Source organism: Phyllobates terribilis, unplaced genomic scaffold (genome assembly GCF_046119375.1).
Source record: "Phyllobates terribilis strain yellow unplaced genomic scaffold, ASM4611937v1 Scaffold_2__4_contigs__length_985480577, whole genome shotgun sequence".
NCBI classification, from domain to species: Eukaryota; Metazoa; Chordata; class Amphibia; order Anura; family Dendrobatidae; genus Phyllobates; species Phyllobates terribilis.
The window spans coordinates 709,404,822-709,427,375 of NW_027362762.1; the positions used below are offsets into that span (position 1 = coordinate 709,404,822).

At 43.2% G+C, this 22,554-nt stretch overlaps 1 protein-coding gene across 1 annotated transcript in view; it reads left to right on the forward strand.

Moving 5' to 3' along the window:
* The first annotated feature begins 1,365 nt into the window (after positions 1-1,365).
* RSBN1 (round spermatid basic protein 1) overlaps positions 1,366-22,554 on the forward strand; it is a 34,859-nt gene continuing 13,670 nt past the window's right edge. The window contains exons 1-3 of the mRNA XM_073667165.1: positions 1,366-1,879; positions 18,015-18,703; positions 20,878-21,015. Coding sequence (XP_073523266.1) covers positions 1,447-1,879; positions 18,015-18,703; positions 20,878-21,015 — 1,260 coding nt within the window. The 5' untranslated portion in view covers positions 1,366-1,446. The remainder of the gene's footprint in view (positions 1,880-18,014; positions 18,704-20,877; positions 21,016-22,554) is intronic.

Here is a 22,554-nt window from a genome sequence, read left to right on the forward strand (position 1 = left end):
CCTCTAACCCTGCCCCCAGCACCAGCTTTTATAGGGGCAGCCTGCTCCCCCTACTGGCCTGAGACAGGAGGTACTGCATGCTAATGTTCCCCTGACTAGAGAACCTCCCCCTTGCTCTCAGACACAGCTTTAATTACACTTGTGGCATCCAGGCCAGGGTGACACAAATGCTTGGGCCATTCTGTTTTTGGGATCAATGGGGATCGCAGCAGTCAGACGCCAGCGATCACGAAATTATCCTGCCCCATCCCAGGCTCAGACTGGCCCACAGGGGAACAGGCAAATCCCCGATAGGCCCTTGAAAAGAGCGGTAGTTTGCACAATCCCCGAGTCACTATGTACAGACAGAAGCAGCATGCCATCATTCATTATCCGACTGCCCAGTGTATTATTATATAGCTGTGAATGAGGGTGAGATTACATAGACATGCAGCTGAGCAGTAGGCCCCATAGTCAGTTACTGGGGGGGCCCTCAGTCCGACACTGCCCAATCCACAGATAACGACCAGTCCAAGTACAATCCATCATTTTTCTCGTGAGGTCTCCACAGCCTCCTCTGAGGGTTCATTCACAAGTCCGATTTTCTCGTACAAGTGCTCTCTGTGGATTTCACGCACCTATGATATTCTATGGTGCTGTGCACAAGTCAGATTTATTGCTTAGGCTGAGCGGACCTCAGAAAATATCAGAGATCCGTCGGATCAAAATCGGCAATGCAAGTCTATGGGTCCGTGAAAAAATCGGACTGCACTCAGATGGCATCCGAGTGCTGTCAAATTTTCATGCACTGTCAAAATGAAAAATTTGGAGAAACTTCTTTTTTTTTTTATTCTCCACATACAAGAAAACCTGATGACACTCGGACCACGCACTTATTTACCCCTGATCAAAATAACAGGTCCATTTTTCTTGCACTTGGAAAATCCTGACGTGTGAATGAGCCGTAATGCAAAGTGAACAATGTGCGTATGGGCGTGGTTATGGTAATAAGTGAGCGGGCCATGCTGGATACTGTTGCTGCAGCATGTGCTCCTCTAATGAGGCGCCTAAAGCCTCGCTATGTTATCTGTGACTCACATTGCACCTAGCCCGCCATCCCTGTTCTAGAATACCACGAGCGTCCATACTGACAGCAGGTACCGCTCTGCCATGTCACACACTGCCGCCTTCGCGGCGGAGGAAGGATGTAAACAACTGGCAACAGAGGGGTTAAAGCAGTGACGTCAGGGACTCCGTGCGCTCAGGCACGAACCTCTCCAACGAACTACAGCTCTCTGGTCTCTGAACTACAACTTCCGTGAGCGCGGAAACACTACGCATGCGCACTTGTAGCCTCCTCGTCCATCTGATAGGCGAATGAAAAGAACTACATATCCCACAAGGCATAGCACCGTGCTCATGCGCCCTGCAGGACGTTGGGCCATTTAAAAGTCGTCGTTAGGGGAAATGGCCGCGCAGCTAGGTACGTTTGCTGAAGAAAAAGACAAAGCGAAGGTAGGGCGTAAGAAGAAGCGGAGGGACAGCTCGCCCTCCTCGGAGAAGAAGCGGAAAAAGAAAGATGAAGGGGGCGCTGGAGAGGAGCTGACCGAGAAGGAAGCGAAGAGGAGGAAGCTGGGCAATGACACCCATCACAGCTGTCACCATCACCACCACCATCATCACCATCACAAGCACCACCATCACCACCATGGCAAAGAGGAGCTGCTCCTGCGCCCCCCTCCGCCGCCCGTGCCCAGCGCTGGCCCTCCTGTGCCCCCCGTCACCCAGGCCCTGTTCACCCTGTCACAGCTGGAGAGGCCTAGGGACAAGGGCAAGAAGAAGCACAGGATCAAGAAAGAGAATGGGGAAGGAGACAGCCCGCTGAGATCTGTCAAGAAAGGTGAGATTGCAGAACATGTGCCAGGAGGAGTGACGGGGCACCCGGGGAGGGCATGTGCCAGGAGGAGGGACGGGGCACCCGGGGAGGGCATGTGCCAGGAGGAGGGACGGGGCACCCGGGGAGGGCATGTGCCAGGAGGAGGGACGGGGCACCCGGGGAGGGCATGTGCCAGGAGGAGGGACGGGGCACCCGGGGAGGGCATGTGCCAGGAGGAGGGACGGGGCACCCGGGGAGGGCATGTGCCAGGAGGAGGGACGGGGCACCCGGGGAGGGCATGTGCCAGGAGGAGGGACGGGGCACCCGGGGAGGGCATGTGCCAGGAGGAGGGACGGGGCACCCGGGGACTGGAGGGCATGTGCCAGGAGGAGGGACGGGGCACCCGGGGACTGGAGGGCATGTGCCAGGAGGAGGGAGGAGGGACGGGGCACCCGGGGACTGGAGGGCATGTGCCAGGAGGAGGGACGGGGCACCCGGGGACTGGAGGGCATGTGCCAGGAGCAGTGACGGGGCACCCGGGGACTGGAGGGCATGTGCCACGGGAGTGTGGTGGGGCACTCGGGGAGCATGGCCATGTGCCAAGGGGGTGTGGTGGGGGACCAGGGCAGGGTGGGCGGACATGTGCCAAGGGGGAGTGATGGGAGACCTGGGGAGGGCGGGCATGTGCCGGGGGGGAAGTGATGGGGGACTCGGGGAGGGCATGTGCTGGCTGGAAGTGATGGGGCACCTGGGGTGGGCATGTGCTGGCCGGAAGTGATGAGGGACTCGGGGAGGGCATGTGCTGGCCGGAAGTGATGGGGCACCTGGGAAGGGCAGGGTAGGTGCCTGGAGGAGCGATGAAGCACATGATGAGGGCAGGCTCTACATGGTTAATATGTGGATGTGTAGTGACAGCAGAGGCTTCTGCCTGCTTCACCTTAGGATCTGTGCCATCCTTTTTGGATTAAGATGGGCATATATGTTGAGAAATATGTAGGTGAATGCAGCAAACTGTTTTTTTTCCAGTTTCGGTGACTGAAATTGTTTTTTTTCCTGTATTGTTATTGCCGTTGTGTGGCAGGGTGGGCATTTCTGCAGGTATGAGGTACGTCAGGGGACTTTTTGACAGTCAAAATAATATGTGATGTAGTATTAAAAGACCTGATCCCAGCCGACCATGTTATCGTTACTCCAGTGTGAACAAAGCTTTCCTGGTCTCCGGGTCACTTCCTCATGGGCTGTTGCTGACACACAGATGACATATCTGACAGGAAGAATAATGCAGCACGTAATGCTGCTCGTCCCCGTCAAACAGTGGAACTTGACGGACCCCGTTATGTCAGTGGCATCCATTGGTTGCATTTGGTGTGTGATGGATGTTGCACTCTTATCTTCATTATTTTGTGATGATGAAAATAAAATGATGTAACGGCAACTGAATTGACACCGGTGTGACTTCTGCTTCATATATGATCTTGCTAAAGTGGCAGGATGATGTGCATTGTGCCTCCTTGCTTCGTCAGATGAATTGCTTGTTGTGTGTCTCCAAGCCTGATTGCTCTATCTAAAAGACAAATGTTTTGTAGTATTTTGTCCTTCAGGTCAGATTTACATGGCTGACGTTCAGGGTCTCAGAAGTAACAGTGATGTCTGGACCATCTGAGGTCTCCTGACCCAAACTCTACAGCCTCATGTATTTTGTAGTTTGGGTCAGGAGACCCGCAGTTGGTATGTCCAGATGTCGCTGTCCATTCTTCGACTATGGATGTCGGACGTGTGTATAAACCTCATGTGGTGCTCAGTGATGTCCCCAATAAAAACCCTATTTGTTGATATCGTTAAAGGATTAATAGGCCTGTTAGAGGAGACCAGCCAGCTCCCCTGACACCACTGTATTCTTTATGAAATTACAATTCGGGGCCATCTTTCCTTATAACTCTGAATTGTGGCATTCCTGGATATAAATACGTTGACCACTGAGTGTTACTAGTTGGCGGTGTGACTCTATACAGTATGACCATGTCCAGTCAGCGCTCACTGTCCGTGTAGGGACATATCCCTTTGGCTTGAGGAATGGTAACACCCGGTTGTCTGTTTATAAATATGTACATGAGGAATGGTTCAATGTAGAGCTCTAAATGTTCCATAATTGTGTGGTCAGTGAACCTGACAACTGCTTCATGCTGCCCGAAGCAAAGGCAGCATATATCAGACAGCGGCTCTACCAGCCAGGGATGTTTTACTCAGAAACACTCCGGCTCTTGAGAGAAAACCATACATTGAACAGTCCGCCAAGGACCATGTTTGGGTAACAAGTTCAAGAACTGGCCCCTCAACGAGCTGTCACCGCTGCAAATGGCATACACTGAGAGCAGCAGCAGAGACTCTGCACTAAACCCAGCGAGGGTGAGTAAAGAATAGTCTGTTTTTTAATAAAGCTGTGCCTGGAGACTGGTTTTCTGAAATGGGAAACCCCTTTAAATGTGTTTTCCCCTAAAGGCTGCAGTGTTTTAGAGTAAAACATCTCTGGCTGAAATCATACAGTCAGTATCAGCTCCATCCTATCTGTCCCAGGAGCATGCATCTTCTGCCCTGTCCGCGGGCAGCATGTTTCAGGCACTGTCTATATGATTTCATCAATATATGTTGGACAATGCGGCATTTCAGATAAAAACAGACTTTTAAAGCTGCCATGGACTGGGCCGCTTTGGAGACTAGACGTATAGATGGGGGCCGCAGTGGCTACTCCACGTCTGCTGCCAATGACTGAGAGATCTCTCCCTATACACACTGACTGGGAGAGACCTGTCAGTCATTTGCTGCAGGCGGGGAGAAGCTGCCAGGGACCCATGTGTAGGACTAGTCTCCCTTGTGGCTCAGTCCCTAGCAGCTTTTAAAGTCTGTTTTTCCTTGAAATGCCGCAATGTTTCAGAGTCAAACATACCTGGCTGAGATCATACAGTCCGTTCCTGATACATGCTGTCCAGTTCCCTTTTTAAGTGTTTCTATCTGATTTTTATCCTGATGCCTATTCTGCTGAGGAATAAAATCATTTTAACTCTTTCCTTTAATGTGTCATTTGTACATTAGGCAGCAGTTTCTATACGTTCTTGCATACAGTGGTAGTGATTCTCTCAATGGCTAAGGGCAGAAGTGGGGAAAGGTTCTTTTGTCTTGTGTCCATATTTTGTGAAGAGTAGAAGTGTTCCGGTCATAGCTACCTCTTTGTAGTCCATTCAGTCTTTTTTCCAACTTGGTGATTTCAGTTCCAGATATACATGCATGAGCCCCTCTGTTTGACTCTTGCAACCAAATATGTGTTTGTTTTCACAGAATTGAATGGTTGAGGTTTTTATCAAAAATTGTGTGATTGGAAGTGCAGCAGATTTTGCCCTCTTGCATTGCAGAGAAAATCCGTGGCATCAATTAACATGCTACTCATTACAATTTTTCACTGCAGGTCACTTATACTGTAGATCTTTACAGCAGTATGTAGATAAGATTTTGCATGTTGGATCATTGCCGTACACATAAGCATGTCTGTGTAGTATAATATTATTAATAATATTTCTTTATATAGCGCCAACATATTCCACAGCGCTTTACAATTCAGACAATTTACAGACATCAGCGCTGTCCTCATTGGGGCTCACAATCTACATTCCCGATCAGTATGTCTTTGGAGTGTGGGAGGAAACCAGAGAACCCGGAGGAAACCCACGCAAACACGGGAAGAACATACAATCTCCTTGCAGATGTCCGTGGTGGGATTTGAACCCAGGACCCCAGTTCTGCAAAGCAACAATGCTAACCACTGAGCCACCGTGCTGCCCATAGTAGATGCTAGCAGCTCTCCTGGTGATCAGCTAGATCACTTTATTGTTAGAGGTGTAACTAGATCAGTGATCACAACTTGGGGCTGCGTTTGTAAAGATGTCTGTCCTTCAAAGATGATAAACTCAGATAATTTACGAAGCTAAATATGCCACTATCCTGGTGCATTTTACTTCCAAAAAATGTTCACTCCTTGCAGCACCTTTGTTGTAGACACTTTGACCTCAATTCATCAAGATCAGCGTACTTCACGCACGCCTGTTAATGATATAGTGCTGACAAGTGGCGTGTGCCTCGCTACAAATTTTAGTCTAGTCATGGAGTAAATGCCTCTGCTGCTCCCCTGTCTCCCCCATTTTGGCGCAGTTGGGCAAAGTGGCATGACAACAGCTAGAGCATTCTGAAGCTGGGCAAAAATGTTGCAACTTTCTAAGTTATTTGCACCAGAATTCTGGCATAATTGCATTGATAATTAATCTGGGCCTTTATGTGCTTTGCCAGATAAATGTGGCCTAATATGTGCCAAAACTTTGGCGCAAAAAAAAATAAGTAAGCCAACTAATGGTTGGTGTAAAATTAGACAGACTGGAGATGCAACAAATTTATCATTCAGCATGAGCCACTGCTATATAGTTACAATCTAAAAATTATACATTTTTAGCAAATGTTTTGTTTTTGGCTTGTAAGAAAGGCCATGATTTTTTTTTTCAATTCTGTAGAGAATCCTATTGGAGAACTGGTGCACATTGTGTTTTGACCAACTTTACAACACATGCCACCTGATTAGTGGCATTGTGCACACCAGTCTTGATGAAGGGTCTGCTCTACTAAGACGTAGTAGTTATTCTTTAAGAGGTGTGTAGAGTGCCTCTTAATGAATTGGTCGCATGTTTCACCAGTGTCACAAATGTGCTCCCCTTACTGCTGAACTCTTCTCACTTTCCGAAACGTTGACTGGGACTGGCCTAAATACGGCAAGTTACTCTTCTAGCACAGCCGTGAGTTGCGCAAACATTTTGCATTGTTCCACACTGTTTTATGCCAGCATTCTGGTGCAAACTGATGAATCCAAGCCATTGTGTGAACACCATTTAATATTTGACTATAGACATTTAAGTCTATATTTGTATGGTGGCACAAACAGAGGTCTATGGAAAAATGAAGGATTCTTCTAATAAACACTTTGTGAAATCACCTTTTAATGCCCTGTTCTGATGATTATACTAAAACTTGAGCCAATCAAGTACACAACCTGCAGATATGACAACCTCTGTCCTTCTTTTTTTTTTCTTTTTTTTTTTTTTTTTCATGTGGGTCTGTGTAGAAAATTGGCCATTTGCAGTGGGACATTGGCTAGAATGGGTGCGTATGCTAGTCATGGCGCACATGGGCAGCACACATTCATATAATACGCTCGTCTGATCGCCGCCCTTAGGCCTCATTTACATGTATGTGTTCATCCACATGTACCCATTTTGGCCTAAGGGCTTGATCACCGGTCCGTTTTTCTTTCTCACCGACCAATTGTCCATTTTTGTCAAGATTTGCAGATCAATCTAGCGCATTCAAGTGAATGGCTCCTTGGAGGAGAGCGTGGAAACTGCTAAGCGAGTGCCGTCCGCTTTTCTCTTCTCACTGTCTAACGGGTATGAAAGGCTCAGAATTTTTATTTTTTTTTGTATACAAGTAAAACTGATGTTAAAAATTGGACACTCGCCAAAAAAATGGCTGAAAATCAAAAATTCAGCACACAGATTAATAGAAGTGTACAAGAAGGAAATAAAATAAATGTCTGAATGAGGCCTCCTGGAGATGTTTTCCCTCAGGGAGAATACCTGTATTTTGGCATCTTGTGGATATAACTAAAATGAAGTCTGGGACACAAAGGTCTTCTATGGTCTCAAAGACGTTCGACCTACGTGCGTTTCTCAGCTCCTTATAATCTATATGGGTATCCGTCTATAAACATGTGACCTTATACGTTGGGATATAAAGCTTGTTACTTTATTCTTCAAAAGTGAAAGTAACCTGTGAATGACGCCCTGAATTAATAACCTTCCTAACTGTGAGGGAATGTCCCTTTTGTTTTCTGGTAGCGTCCATTACAGCTCGGCGCAGCTGTGGTAGGATGTAACCATGGCTGAGGAGGCTCTCGGAGCCTGACAGGACGTTTCCTGGCATGTGAGGCACTCGCCTGAGCTCTGTTGTTCTCTGTGGAATGTATCTCATGAATCTGGTTCCTGTAGCTGTGGGCGAGGCAGAGGCCTGTGTGTAATAACCAGTGGAGACGTACGGCCGCTGGGTGGTAACCAGACGTTTTCTGTCATCTATAGGAATTAGGAAATGCCCAGGTGAAAAATGACCTTCCAATCTGTCTAGTAGCCATCCTCCATCTGTGACATGTAGTTGTAGTGGCCTCGTTCACACGTTTCCCAGCACAGATATTGTACATTGTCTGACCGACTCCTTCATCATAAGGGGAGACACGCTGGAATTTCCCCTCTGTTATAAATAGGTCATGTAAAGTATCCCCGTCCTAGTTACCACCAGGAACCGCAGAGACAATGTCTGCTCTACCATAAAATATTAATACGCATTATAGGTTTTAGCTCCATCTCGTATGGTTCCTGGAGGTGTCTTAAACCCTTCACTCCAGAGTCAGTTTTCATTTTTGCACTTCAGTATTTTACTTCCCTTCTTCCAAGAGCTGCATGATTTTTTTTTTTCCCCAATATAGCCATATGAGAGCTTGTTTTTTTGCAGTACTTGATGTTTTGAAAGACCCCCGTTGGTTTTTACCATATAATATATGCTGGAAAAAAAAAGCCGAAAACAAACCCAAGTGAGGTGTATTGGGGAAAAGAGAAATGCAGATCCAGCATTAATTTTTGGGGTTTGTTTTTATAGCACTCCATTGTGCGGTACACATGTTCCAGCAACAGGAGTCTCTAGCTCAGTACAATTATGGCTATGCCAACCTTGTATAGTTTTTTTAATTAAAAAAATAAATAAATAAAATGGTTTACCATTTTTTTTTTTTTTTTTGGGACCTGTAACTTTTTTATTTTTCATTCAGGGAAGCGGTGTAAAGACGTTTGTGAGGGGTTTTTTTTTTTTTTTTTTTTAAAGGGTGCTTACTGTATGTTTTCATTTTTATTTTCATAGACTGGATTCTTACAGACTCAGTGATAATAAGTATGAGCATAAATGAGTACATCCCAACAGATTTGTCAGATACCTTTTAGGGCGCAGTCAGATGGCCTTATTACTTGTGTGAGGATAACATTGCAATCCTTGGACTGGCCGTTGGCTCTCTTGATCGGAGTGTGACAGCTGCATAGAAATAAATGCTGTCATACTCAGGTCAAGAGAGCCCATGACCAGTCCGAGGATTGCAATGCTATCCTTACATGATTAATACGACTGTCTGACAGTGCCCTTAATTTCCTTTCAGAATCAACATTTTATATGGGATTCCATACTCAGATACTCCCATTGACTGAAAACATTTATTATTTTGCACATCAAAAATAAAATAATTTTTCTAACAAATGCATTCAAGGCCATGTTGGCAAAAAATGAGTACAACGAAAACAAAGCCAAAGTTTAGACAACAAAATTCTAATTAACAAGAATTCAATCAAAGGAAAGTCCAATTGTTCACTAAGCAGGTGTCCAACAAAGTTGACACTAAAAAGGTGTTACATAACAGACAACCCTTCCCAATAGATGCTGTCAGCAATGGCACCACATGGAAGAGAAATGTCATCACAAGACTATATAGATATATCTCTTTACTTATCTGCCAGAATACTGTAGCAACAGTGCGACAAAAATTTTAACAAAGATGAAACTGCAATCTTCTCAAAAAGACGTCCAGGCCGTCCACGGAAGTTAAAGGGACAGTCGTCCTGTGCTGATCAAGTTCCGCCGCTCTGTGCTTCATGGTGGGGGCACTCATTTAAATACACCTTCACCCTTGCTTATCCCCCCCCTCCCCCTTTCTTTGACAGCCCTGGCTTCATGGGGCCAGAGAATGGCGGAGATAGATTGAAAACAAGCAGATGGGAAGGTGTATCTAAATGGCTGGCCGCACCATGAAGACCCGAGCACCTGTACTTGGTTTGAATAGTCAATCTGTGCTGGCAGAGTCCTTTAAACACCTAAACAGGAGCACCTTCTGATGAGAAAGGTTGAAGAAAATAAATATGCAAGTTCATTGCAGATAGCTAAAGAAGTAGAAGGCCAAACCGGAGTGAGTGAATCCCTTGACACAATACACTGTATAATGCAGATGAATAGCATGCATGGGTGTCGTCAACGAAAGAAGGAACTCCTAAAACCCCACCTACAGTTTGCCATGGCCCATGCTGAAAAATATGAAGACCTACTGGTACTCTATATACTCTGAAGTGATAAGACCAAGATAAATGTTTTTGGAACTGACTGCTTCAAAACTTTATGGCGCTGCGAAGGTTAGGAGCACAAAGAAAAATGCATGGTGCCTACAGTGAAACATGGTGGTGGCAGTGTCCTTATGTGGGGCTGCTTGAGTGCTGCTGGTGTTGAGGAGCTACATTTCACTGATGGTTTCATGAATTAACAGATGTATTTCTCTATATTGAAACAGGATGCTACTATCACTCCGTGCCCTTGGTAGGCGTGCACTTTCCCAACATGACCATAACCCAAAACACACATAATATAAGGCCACTGTTGCATTTCTGAAGAACAGGGTGAAAGTGATTTCAGTGGCCAAGTACATCTCCTAATCTGAACCCAGACGAACACCTATGGGGAATTCTGAAGAGACAAGTTGAGCATGACTCTCCATCCTGCATCCAGGCTCTAGAAGAGGTCGTTCTTGAAGAATAGAAAAAGATGTTGCAATGTGTCGCCAACTTGTTCATTCCATGCCTATAAAACTTGGTGCTGTCTTTTAACCCCTTAATTACCGGGGACGTATTAGTACGCATATTTGCGTACTGCCCGTTCAGTGAGGGCTGCTGCGCTGAGCCCTCACTGAACGGAGCACATGTCAGCTGATTCTTACAGCTGACATGTGCTCGCAACAGCCGCGGGTGGAATCGCGATCCACCCGCGGCTGTTAACATGTTAAATGCCTCTGTCAATCTCTGACAGCAGCATTTAACGCGCGCTTCCGGGTAGCGCGTCATAAGCCCCGCCCACCGGCGACCCCGTCACTTGATCGCGGGTCGCCGATGGGTGGGCATGACAACCCAGGGTCTGCAGCAGACGCCTGTGGTTGTCATGATCTTGTCGCTATGAGCGCCACCTAGTGGTCGGCACTCATAGCACAGGACCATTTCTGCTGCATGCAGGGGACCTGCTCGTCCCCTGTATGTAGCAGAGGCGATCGGATAGTTGCTGCTTCTAGTCTCCTCATACAGACTATAGAAGCAAGCAAAAAGTAAAAAAAAAAAGTTTTTAAAAATATAAAAGTTTAAATCACACCCCTTTTGCCCCATTCAAAATAAAATAATAAAAAATAAACCCCACATACACATATTTGGTATCGCCGCGTTCAGAATCGCCCGATCTATCAATATAAAAAAAGAATTAATCCGATCGGTAAACGGCGTAACGAGAAAAAAATTCTAAACGCCAGAATTACGTTTTTTGGTCGCCGCAAAATTGCAATAAAATGCAATAACGGGCGATCAAAACATTGGATCTACCCCAAATGTTATCAATAAAAATGTCAGCCCGGTGCGCAAAAAATAAGCCATCAACCAGCCCCAGATCACGAAAAATGGAGACGCTACGGGTCTTAGAAAATGGCGCTATTTTTTTTTTTTTTACCAAATTTTGGAATTTTTTTTTCACCACTTAAATATAAAAGAACGTATACATGTTTGGTGTCTATGAACTCGTAATGACCTGTAGAATAAGAAGGGCAGGTCAGTTTTAGCATTCAGTGAACGTGGTAAAAAAAACAAATAAAAAACAACTGTGGTATTGCACTTTTTTTGCAATTTTACTGCACTTGGATTTTTTTTCCCGTACAGGATATGGTAAAACTAGTAATGGCGTTGAAAAGTACAACTCGTCCCGCAAAAAATAAGCCCTCACATGGCCATATTGACCAAAAAATAAAAACGCTATGGCGCTGGGAACAATGGGAGCAAAAACGAAAATGCAAAAACGGAAAATGCTCCGGGGCTTAAGGGGTTAAACCCTTAATGATCACCAAGAAGTCTTTTTACTGACCTGAGATATAAGAGAATAGCATCCTCTGACAGGTTACAGTCCATCAGCTCTACACTATAGCTGACAACTTATTGCATCAGCCATGATCAGTGTTGTTTAACCCCTTAGATGCTGTTGTCAATACTGACTATAGCATCTAAATGGTTAACAGTGTGAGGGCTCCTTCTTTAACCCCATTTCCACCCTGAAATTATGATTGTGTGGTCCTGATGTTTGCCATGGAAATTCATGGCCAAATAGTGTCCTTAGAGTCTACCAGATATAGTGACCTGTTCAGAAATTAGCAACATTTAGGTGGTAATTATTTTTTTTCATTCCTGTCATGCTACTTTGCCTTAATTCCTGAAAAGCACCTGAAGGATTAATAAATTACCTGAGAGCAATATTGGATACGGTAACTGTTGCTGTTTTTTAGGGTACGTTCCCACGTTCAGGACCCACTCCGGCCCCGACGCTGCAGAACTTCTCCACTAATTCTGCAAATTGGCAGATATGCATTTTTTTAGTTATTTTTAACACATGCAGATTTTCCTCATTGATGCAAGTCTGTGGGGAAAATCCTTATGCACACCCGCAAGAGAAATTGACATGCTGTAGATCTGAAAGACGCGCCGCGCCGTATGTCAGTTTCCGCGGTTGATCCGCAGGTGCACATTGACGCATAGTGGACATGGGATTTCTATCCACCCACTATGCTGTAACATCTGGCCGCTGCATAAATACGCAGAGTCAAAACCGCAGCAAATCATAAACGTGGGAACGCACCCTTAGGGATTTTCCATTACATAGGTCCCCAAAATCACTTCAAAACTGAATAGGTCCCTAAACAATATATATATATTTTGTACATTTCCTTAAAAAATGAAAAATTACTGCTACTTTTTTATTTTTTTTTTTTTTTTTTTTTTTTTTTTTTTTTTAAAACCCCCTAAAATGCTAACTAAATAAAAGCACATTTTACAAATGGTGCTGATGTAGAGCAGACATGAGGGAAACGTTATTTATTAATGTTTTTTTGTGTGGTACAACTCTCTGCATTAGGCCATGGCCCCATTATCAGTATTTGGTCAGTATTCGGTCAGTATTTTTTCTCAGGAGTGGGAGCCAAAACCAGGAGTGGGTGATAAATGCAGAATTGGTGACTTGTTTCTATTATACCTTTTCTCTGATTTGTTCCTCACCTGGTTTTGGCTCCCACTCCTGAGAAAAAATGACAGAACAATAGTCGAGCCACTTGTTGAGAAGGCAACTGTTAGTGCAATTATTAAAAAATGGAAAAAACATAACATGACTGTCAATCTTCCTCAGTCTGGGACTTAATGCAAGATCTTGCCTCTTGGGGTAAGGATGATTCTGAGAGACCTCAGGAATTAGCCCAGAACTACACGGGAGGACCTGATCAATGCCCTGATGACAGCTGGGACCACAGTCTCAAACATTACTGTTAGTAACACACTACTCCGTCATGGATTAAAATCCTGCAGGGCATGCAAGGTCCCCCTACTCACGCAAGCACATGTCCAGGCCCGTTTGAAGTTCGCCAGTGACCATCTGGATGATCAAGAGGAGGCATGGGAGAAGGTCATGTGGTCAGATAAGACCAAAATAGAACTGTTTGGTTTCAACTCCACTCGCCGTGTTTGGCAGAAGGAGTACAACCTCAAGAACATCGTCCCAGGCATAAAGCAGGGTGGGGGAAACATCATATTTGAAGATTATTTTCTGCAAAGGGGACTGGGTGACTACACCATATTGAAGGGGAGATGGATGGGGTCATGTATCGTGAGATTTTGGCCAACAACCTCCTTCCCTCAGTAAGAGCATTGAAGATGGGTCATGGCTGGGTCTTCCAGCATGACAATGACCCGAAACACACAGCCAGGGCAGCTAAGGATTAGCCCCGTAAGAAGCATGTTAAGCTCCTGGAGTGGCCTAGCCAGTCTACTGACCTAAACCCCAAAAAAATCTTTGGAGTGAGCTGAAACTCAATGTTGCCCAGCGACAGCCTCTGAAACCTGAAGATCTGGAGAAGATCTGTATGGCGGAGTGGGCCAAAATCCCTGCTGCAGTGTGGGCAAAATTGGTCAAGCACTATAGTAAACGTCTGACCTCTATAATTGCAAACAAAGGTTTCTGTACCAAATATTAAGCTCTGTGTTTCTATTGTATCAAATACTTAATTTGCAGTTTATTGCATGAAACATGTAAAAATCATTCAATGTGATTTTTTCTAGAAATTTTTTTTTTTTTGTGTACCTACGATAAACGTTACAGACCTCTCCATTCTTTGTAGGGAAAACTTGCAAAATCAGCAGTGTATCAAATACTTATTTTCCTCACTGTATGCACCTTTTCTGAAAGGCCACAGAGGCTGCAACACCATTAAGCAGGAGGCACCACTAACCAAACACCATGAAGATCAAGGAGATATCCAAACAAGTCGGGGACAGAGTTGTTGAAGTACAAGTTAGGGTTAGGTTAAAAGAAAAAAACTGCAGAGTTCCCAAGCAGAGACTGGAGTATCTGTCCATACGACCACAAATTGCCGTACACTAGATGGAGGTGGCCTTTATGGAAGAGTGAGTAGAAAAAAACCCTTTAATTGCACACAAAAATTGTAGGCTCGTTTTGAGTTTGCCAAAAGACATGTGGGAGGCTCGCCACATGTATGAAGGAAGGTGCTGGGGTCAAATCAGACCAAAATTGAACTCTTTGGCCACCAAGGTAAGCACCATGTCTGGCGCCCAACCATCACAGCTCCTCACCCCAAGAACACCATCCCCACAGTGAAACATGGTGGTGACAGCATCATGTGGGGATGTTTTTCGACAGCAGGGACAGGGAAAATGGTCTGAGTCGAGGGGAAGATAAATAATGTGAAATAAAGGGATATTCTTGAACTAAACCTGTTTCAGTCTCTCAGTGATTTGAGACTGGGACGTGCGTTCACCTTCCAGCAAGACCATGACCCAAAGCATACTGTTAAAGCAACACTAGAGTGGTTTAGGGGGAAATTTTAAATGGAGTGGTCTAGTTAAAGCCCAGACCTTAATCCAATTGAGAATCTGTGGTCAGACTTGAAGATTGCTGTTCACCAGTGGAAATCATCCTAACTTGAAGGAGCTGGAGCAGTTTTGCCTTGAGGAATGGAAAAAATCCCAGTGGCAAGATGTAGAAAGCTCGTAGAGACTTAGCCAAAGCGACTTGCAGCTGTAATTGTCGCAAAAGGCGGCTCTACTAAGTACTGACTTTAGGGTGGTGAATAGTTATGCACGCTGAAGTTTTCAGTGCTTTTGTCCTATGTCCTAAAAGTGAAATTCCAGGTTATGAGGTAGCAAAACATGAGAAATGCAAGGGGGGGGGGGGGTGTTTAATACTTTCGCAAGCCACTGTACATGTCAGACCCATGAGGTTTAAAAATAAAAAAATACCTCAGTTTAGATTCTACATCCTCTGTATATCACTGTACATAAAACTGCAGCATTGACCATTTGAATCCATCAGGAAGCTCATTCTGACAACCAGGCTTGTAACTCTTATCTCTTCTTTTAAGCCTCTCTGTATCGGTCTGATATGTAGTATGATACTTGGGTGCTATAGAAGCCAAACTGTTAAGTCTGCAATATTTTTATATATTTTTTTAAATGATTTTGTAGCCAAAAAATGCATAAATGTAATAAAAATGCCCCTGACTGTGTCCATATCCTTTAAGATTTCCTGCACCTGTCCAGTCCTTTCATTTGTTTGTAGGATTGACGACTCCCTGTTCTGACACAGCCCGTTGTTTGCACTCTTAGGTGCTTTCGCAGGGATATAGTTGGTATTCAGCTTTTCTTCTAACTCCTATATTCCTGAGCAGTTTATTTGTGGACCCTCTGATAAGCTTAGGAAACATGCAATGTAGAAATGGGTGGAATAATATATGTAGGTCAGAACCATGGCAACATGTAGATGTGTAAGACCAGCACGTTGTCGTAATTGTGCATGCATATATTAGACACATCCTGTCTAATTACATGGAGCTTTTTTCACAAGCCTACTGGTAATATGTCATTTTAGACTTTTTTTTTTGTATAATATCTGGTTTATAACGAATGCGACTTGCTGTTTAACTAGTGGCGTCTAGTACTGTGGAAATACTGATTGCTTTTGATTGTTGTGGTTTGTTGGCCGTTAATGGAAGCTGGGGGATACATGTCTTTTAAACCGCACCGGAAAGTTTTGGGGATGGCGGGGTGGCGTTAAATTGGACAGCAGCATTTTATTTTCTTTAATCTTAAATGATTGTCAACCTTTGTGGACATTTTTTTTCTCTTTAACTTAATTTTTGCAATTGGGTTTCAAAAATGTTGCACCGTTTGCCTTCTGTAGCCTCTGTATTACTGTCTATTGCTGGCTGCTGAAAGATTTAATGGGGTTGACCACATTATCTTTATTTTAATAAAAGGATCCGGCACGCGGAGGTAGGTATGGTGAGGGAGGGGGGGGGACCAGTTTAATTCTCTTGTCTAATAAGAGTGTGACGTTTCGGTTGTTATAGACATTCATCAAACAAATACACCTGTATGGCCATGGAGCTTAGAGTATAGGAGCAAGAATGCGCTGGGGAAGCACACTCCTACTAGCGATGGTAGTCGCACTTCCCCCAGCGAATTCTTGCTCTTTTAAAACCCCTTTTAACCCTATAGTGAATATTACAAATAGTCTTCATGCTCACTGCTGCTCTAATCGCAAAGGGCATTTCAGACTTTTGTTCTTGTCATCACTGAAGGTTTGACCACAGGAGCCACTATTGATCATAAATATATTCTCTATCCTGTAGGTAGGTGATGAATGTGGTTTATGTCCTTTTTAACAGGGCTGATTCATCCATCTTAATGGGTAAAATTGCAAAGTGCTTGTTAAAACATGCAACTTTGCAATTTACTTAAACCACTTCTGGGCCGCCCATTAATGGGAAACGTCCAGGTGATCCATGTTCTATTGTGCAGTACACTTCTAAAACGTCACTGTATGTTGGAAGAGATTCACAACATCGGGGAGCCAGCTGTTGGATACAGCCAGACGTCACAGGGAGAAGGCAGAGACCGTTTATTCTTTTCTGCTATGCAGCTAGGTGGCTGAATATACCAGCCCCAGTTACAAGGAAAATCATATTATAAATAAATTAATAACTGTTGTTGAAATGCCCGTCAGACCACCTCAAAGGTTTTTATCCTAACCTTATGTGGCATGCAATGAATGAAAAATAAATAGCAGGGGGGGGGGGGGAATTCACAGAAGCAGTATAACATTAGTCACATGAATAAGTACAACTCACTCTTTAAAGGGAATCTATCAGTAGGATCAACCCTCGTAAGCTGTCTATATAGTATTAATAAGTAAATGAGCTGTTAAGATCTATGGGCTGGGCACAGATTTCCCTTTAAAATCTGCCTTCAAAGCTTATTTTAAATAAAAGGGGGCGTTACCAGTGTGAGACATGGAGAGCAGACTGTCAGTTATTACATGTCTCATACTTGTAACTCCTATTTTCATTTAAAATAAACTCTGAGGAATAGAGCTGGAGTGACAGACTTCAGATATACTGCCTCATGTGCATATCGGTGCAAATTCTGATTTCACAGTTTCATTTCTGGAGGAACAGACTGGTCATGTAAAGGTATTGCTGGACTTGTCTTTGAAAGTGGTATATGTCTATATAAATGGTTTGGGGTGTGAAATCCTGCTGACAGATTCCCTTGAAGAAAACATTGGACTGTCATTCATTTTATTGGGAATCAGAAGGGTTTTTTTCTACTGAAGACTTGTATTATTGACTAGACTTGCCATGAAAGTCTGTTCGATGGGGAGTTGTTCTCTGAGACTTGTTCCTGGAAGTATTGGTGGGGGTGTTAAGTCCTTGCTTTATGTAGATTGTAGTGTAACAAATGAAGCCAAGTTTCTGTTCTCGTGAATCGGTAATAATTACTAATACAGTTTATCTTTATTTTTATTACATGTATTAGTCTTCTACCATTCATATGTTTTGTCACGTACACTTGTGTAAAATACTTTTAACAAAGTTGCGAATAACCAACTTCTTGTTTCACAGAAATTACAGATGAAAATGGCAAATTTCAGAGACAGATAAAGGCCGAGAACGAGGATGATGCTCTCCTTCTTAAACTCAAGAAAAAGAAGAAGAAGAAACATAGGGATGACTTAAGGGGCAGGAGGTTGAAAATGTACAACAAAGAGGTACAGACTCTTTGTGCTGGTCTTACACGCATCAGCCAAGAAGTCCAAGAAGCCGTGGATCAATCTGACGTAGAAGTAAACAAAGAGTCTTCTAGATATTTAAAGGATGAGCAGTTGTGTCGCTCTGACTTGGGTACCGAAGAATACAGAGTCCCCCAGGAGGTCCAGATGCCTTTTGCATCTCACCACGAGCACTGCATTCGTACCAGTACGTTAAATTCAGGATCTCGGTTCAGCAGGTTGATGCACGAGGAAATTCAGTCAAATGGCGGTGCCCCAGTTCTACATGCCTACATGGATGAACTTTCCTTCTTGTCTCCTGTGGAGATGGAGAAATTTGCAGAGGAGTTCCTGGAGCGAACATTTTCTGAAAGTGATAAGAGCGCTGCTTACTATGCCCTGGCCATAGTACATGGTGCAGCTGCTTTCTTGCCAGATTTTCTGGACTACTTTGCATTCAATTTCCCAAACACCCCAGTAAAAATGGAAATCATAGGCAAGAAGGATATTGAGACCACAACAATTGCAAATTTCCATGCACAGGTTAGAAAACAACTTAATTTTGCTTGTGGTGTTTATTCTCCCCCCCCCCCCCCCCCATATATTATTATATTGTGGCTAAATCCTTTTGCGTTTTAGAGGTTGTATAGATCTTCATCCATACTATGACTAAATGCCATTTAGCTCCTGCTCACAAAACAGCTTTTTCTGCATTACTTTCTGTGATAGGAATATTTAGTGGCAAGATATAGGTGCTCATGTTACAATGTAATATCTTAATTGGTAAAATGCAGCCAAATTTTTCTAATAGTCTGCAATCTTTTTCATACGTCCTCAAAGATGTTAAGAAGTTTAGCCACAACTCCAGCAGTAGTCAATAAAATAAGTCCTAAAGTATATTAAGATGCATGTGCATAGAGGGTTATCACACTCTCATCAGGTATGGACAACAACCAATGTAATGACCACTGTAGAAAGTGCCTGTGCATTTAAAGGTGCAATACTTAAGTGACCTAGTATATATGAAGATGGCTATTTACCATGTATGAGTAGCAACAAGGGTGTTGTGCACCAGTAACCAATTTGGAGACAGCAGCCGCATACTTTTATATAACAACAATGCAATAATAGGCTAAATACAAGTGCGTTATTGCACTGTCTATGCAATGCAGTTACTGGATGCTGAGTTTGTCCTGCTTCATTCTAAGTTTAACTATATAGACTGGGGCTGGCTGGCCAAGTCACCTCATCGGAGGGCAGGTGATGTAATCTCAGTCGCCGGGTTGGGTATAGGTGACAGAAGGGATATATACATAGATGACTTTGAAAACCAGCCCCTGTGTACAGAATTCAATTGAAAACCGGAAATATATTTACAGCCGAGTTGAGGGCTTGATTTTTGTGGGATCACTTGTACTTTTGAATAACTGTGTGTAATATACTGGAAATCGAGAAGAGAAATTCCCAAGTGTGAGGAAATTGGTGGGGGGAGGGGTGTAGCACAATTTCGCAATTAGTTTTTTTGTTTCTTGTTTTCATAGTGTTTAACTATAAGGTGCGAACGACCTAAAAAATTAGTAATAAATTTCTCTTGTCGCCATTTTTCGACACTCATAACATATTGTTATGGCTTGTTTTTGTATGTTTTTTTGTTTTTTTTTGCACCATGAGCTGACTTCTTTTTTTTTCTTTTTTCTTTTTTTTTTAAATGGATTCAATTTTGGAGTAGATATTATGTTTTGATCGCTTCCTATTGCGTTCTTTTTTTCCTTTATTATTGTGTTTGCAGATCGGGTTAATTTTATATTTCAATTGGACTTTTACAGACATTGCTACACCACAAGTCTACAATTTTTTTTTAGTTTTAAAAACTTTTTTAATTTTTTACTGTTGCAATTTTCTTAGGACTTTGAGCCTCTCATCCTTTTATTTGTTGTGCGGTATACAGCAATATGGGGTTCTTCCCTTCATTTGCATCTGTTAGAGGCAGATGATGGCTGAATACCATAGCAGTCATCTGCTGGCAAAGATGCAGGCCCTTATCGAATGATGAGACGAGATGTATAACCTACAATTACTCCGTCTGTCACTAAGGGATTTTCCACAAATGAAATTGATTGCCTGCCTACAGGATTTGTGGTGAAATGTTTGATTGCTTGGAGGGTCACTGATTACTAGGGGGAGGTGGGATGGCAGAGTACAATCAAACATGGTCATGCAGTGAGGAGGATCTAAAGAGGAGACCTAAGACCTGTCCCACCCCACCCCTGTCCTAGAGATCTGGTGTTCCAGCAGGGTTAGCAGGTGATAAATGTCATTTATGGAAAAGCCACTAGTTTCAGACATTCATGTACACGTTGCAGATTTGCGATATGGATTCAGCAATTTACTGTACAATAAGTGGGGTTTTTCAAAATACATTTCCCACTTTGCGAAAAAATCCGCATGAAAATGAAAGCATTATGTGGATTTTCATTACGGATTTTGTCCAGTTCAATGCTTAGTAATGAAGTAGATAGAAATCCACAGCCAAATTTGCAAGCATCACGTGTGGATAATGTCTGCAGATTCATTGTGGATTTGCGACCAAATTTTCCACGTGTGACAATGACCAATGCGTCAACTTACTTTTGCAGATGACTCGTCTACCATTAATCTATCATTAATTTTGTACATTGATTATTAATTCATTATTCTGTGCCCCTGGTTCATTGTAGGTCAGTAGGACATATTGTTGTGGCACATATAGAGCTGGTCCCATGAGGCAGATCAGCTTGGTGGGAGCAGTCGATGAAGAGGTTGGAGACTTTTTTCCCGAATTCCTGGACATGTTGGAAGAATCACCTTTTTTGAAGGTTTGTTTGAAATAAACTCTGCTAGCTTATTTTAAAATTATTCATTTTTTTAACATGTAATTGATTCATTAGTATTGTTATAGCTCATTAACTCCTTTCCACCTTAGTTGTGTGTAGGATATTTTTTTTTTTTTTTTGTCGTTTGTTTTGTTTTTTGAGTGGGATAAGTTTTTTAGTTTTTAAATGCGAAAACGCTTAAAAAAAAAAAAACGCTTGATAATACTTGCCCCATGGTCCCCAATGATAATCCGCACTTGCTGCGGATTATCATTGCGGAAAAATCTGCAGCATGTCCATTATTTTTGCAGAAAAGCGGTGTAATTGCCGCCATTAACTTCCATTGAATCGCTTAATATCTGCATGACTACATGTGCACATGCGGATATTAAGCGAATCAAAGTGCGGATGGTACCCAGGTTTGGAGAAGAGGAGACTCTCATCCAGACCAGAGTACCATAGTATAATATATAATTATACTCCCCTTCTGATGGCCCGCGGTCTTCTCTCCGGTGCGTCCTGGCTCCCCGGTGGCTCACGATGGTGTAAAAGGACCTTCCATGACGTCATTTAGTCATGTGACAGGTCACGCGACTGCTGACGTTGGCGGTCACGTGACCTGTCACATGACTAAATGACGTCATGGAAGGTCCTTTTACACCACCACGAGCCGCCCAAGGCACCGGAGAGGAGACCAGGGGCCATCTGAAGGTGAGTATAATGTTTTTTTTTTTTTATTATTTTTTTTTACCATTTTTATTCTTTTTTTAAACTATTAAGTTGGTCACACTATATACTGTGCTCCAAATTATTATGCAAATAATATTTTCTCAGATTTTCCCAAATTACCTATATGAATTGCAGTCATTGTAATTTTCCAGTCAAATAACTGAGTACAATTGAAAGGTTTTTGTACAAACTGCCTATGATAACAGTATATTTTTTAAAAAATAAAAAAACTCAAACTGCACTCAAAATGCATGTTCCAAATTATTATCCACAGCAGAGTTTTCAACCTTTTCATTTTAATAAAGAACAAAAAAATGGTCATTTTTGAAATTATAAGCATTAGCAGGTTATTAGAAACTGAAATCAAACAGTTTTCAACTCAAAACTTTATTCTAGGTTCTAGGTGATGTTACATTTTCACATAGGACCCCTTGTTCGAAAGGAGCTTCTGAACTCTCTCGTCCATTGAATTTGTCAGGTTTTGGATGGTTTCTGCTTTAATTGTTTTGCATGAGGACGGAATACCCTCCCAGAGCTGTTGCTTAGATGTGAACTGCCTCCCGCCATCATAGACACTCTTTTGATGATGCTCCAGAGGTTCTCAATGGGCTTGAGGTCAGGGGAGCATGGGGGCCACACCATAATTTTGTCCCATTTTATGCCCATATCAGCCAGAGATGCAGATGTGTTATGTGCAGCATGAGACGGTGCATTATCATGCATGAAAATGATCTTGCTGCGGAATACACGGTTCTTCTTCTTGAACCATGGCAGGAAGTGCTGTTTGAGAAACTCCACATACACTATGGAGTT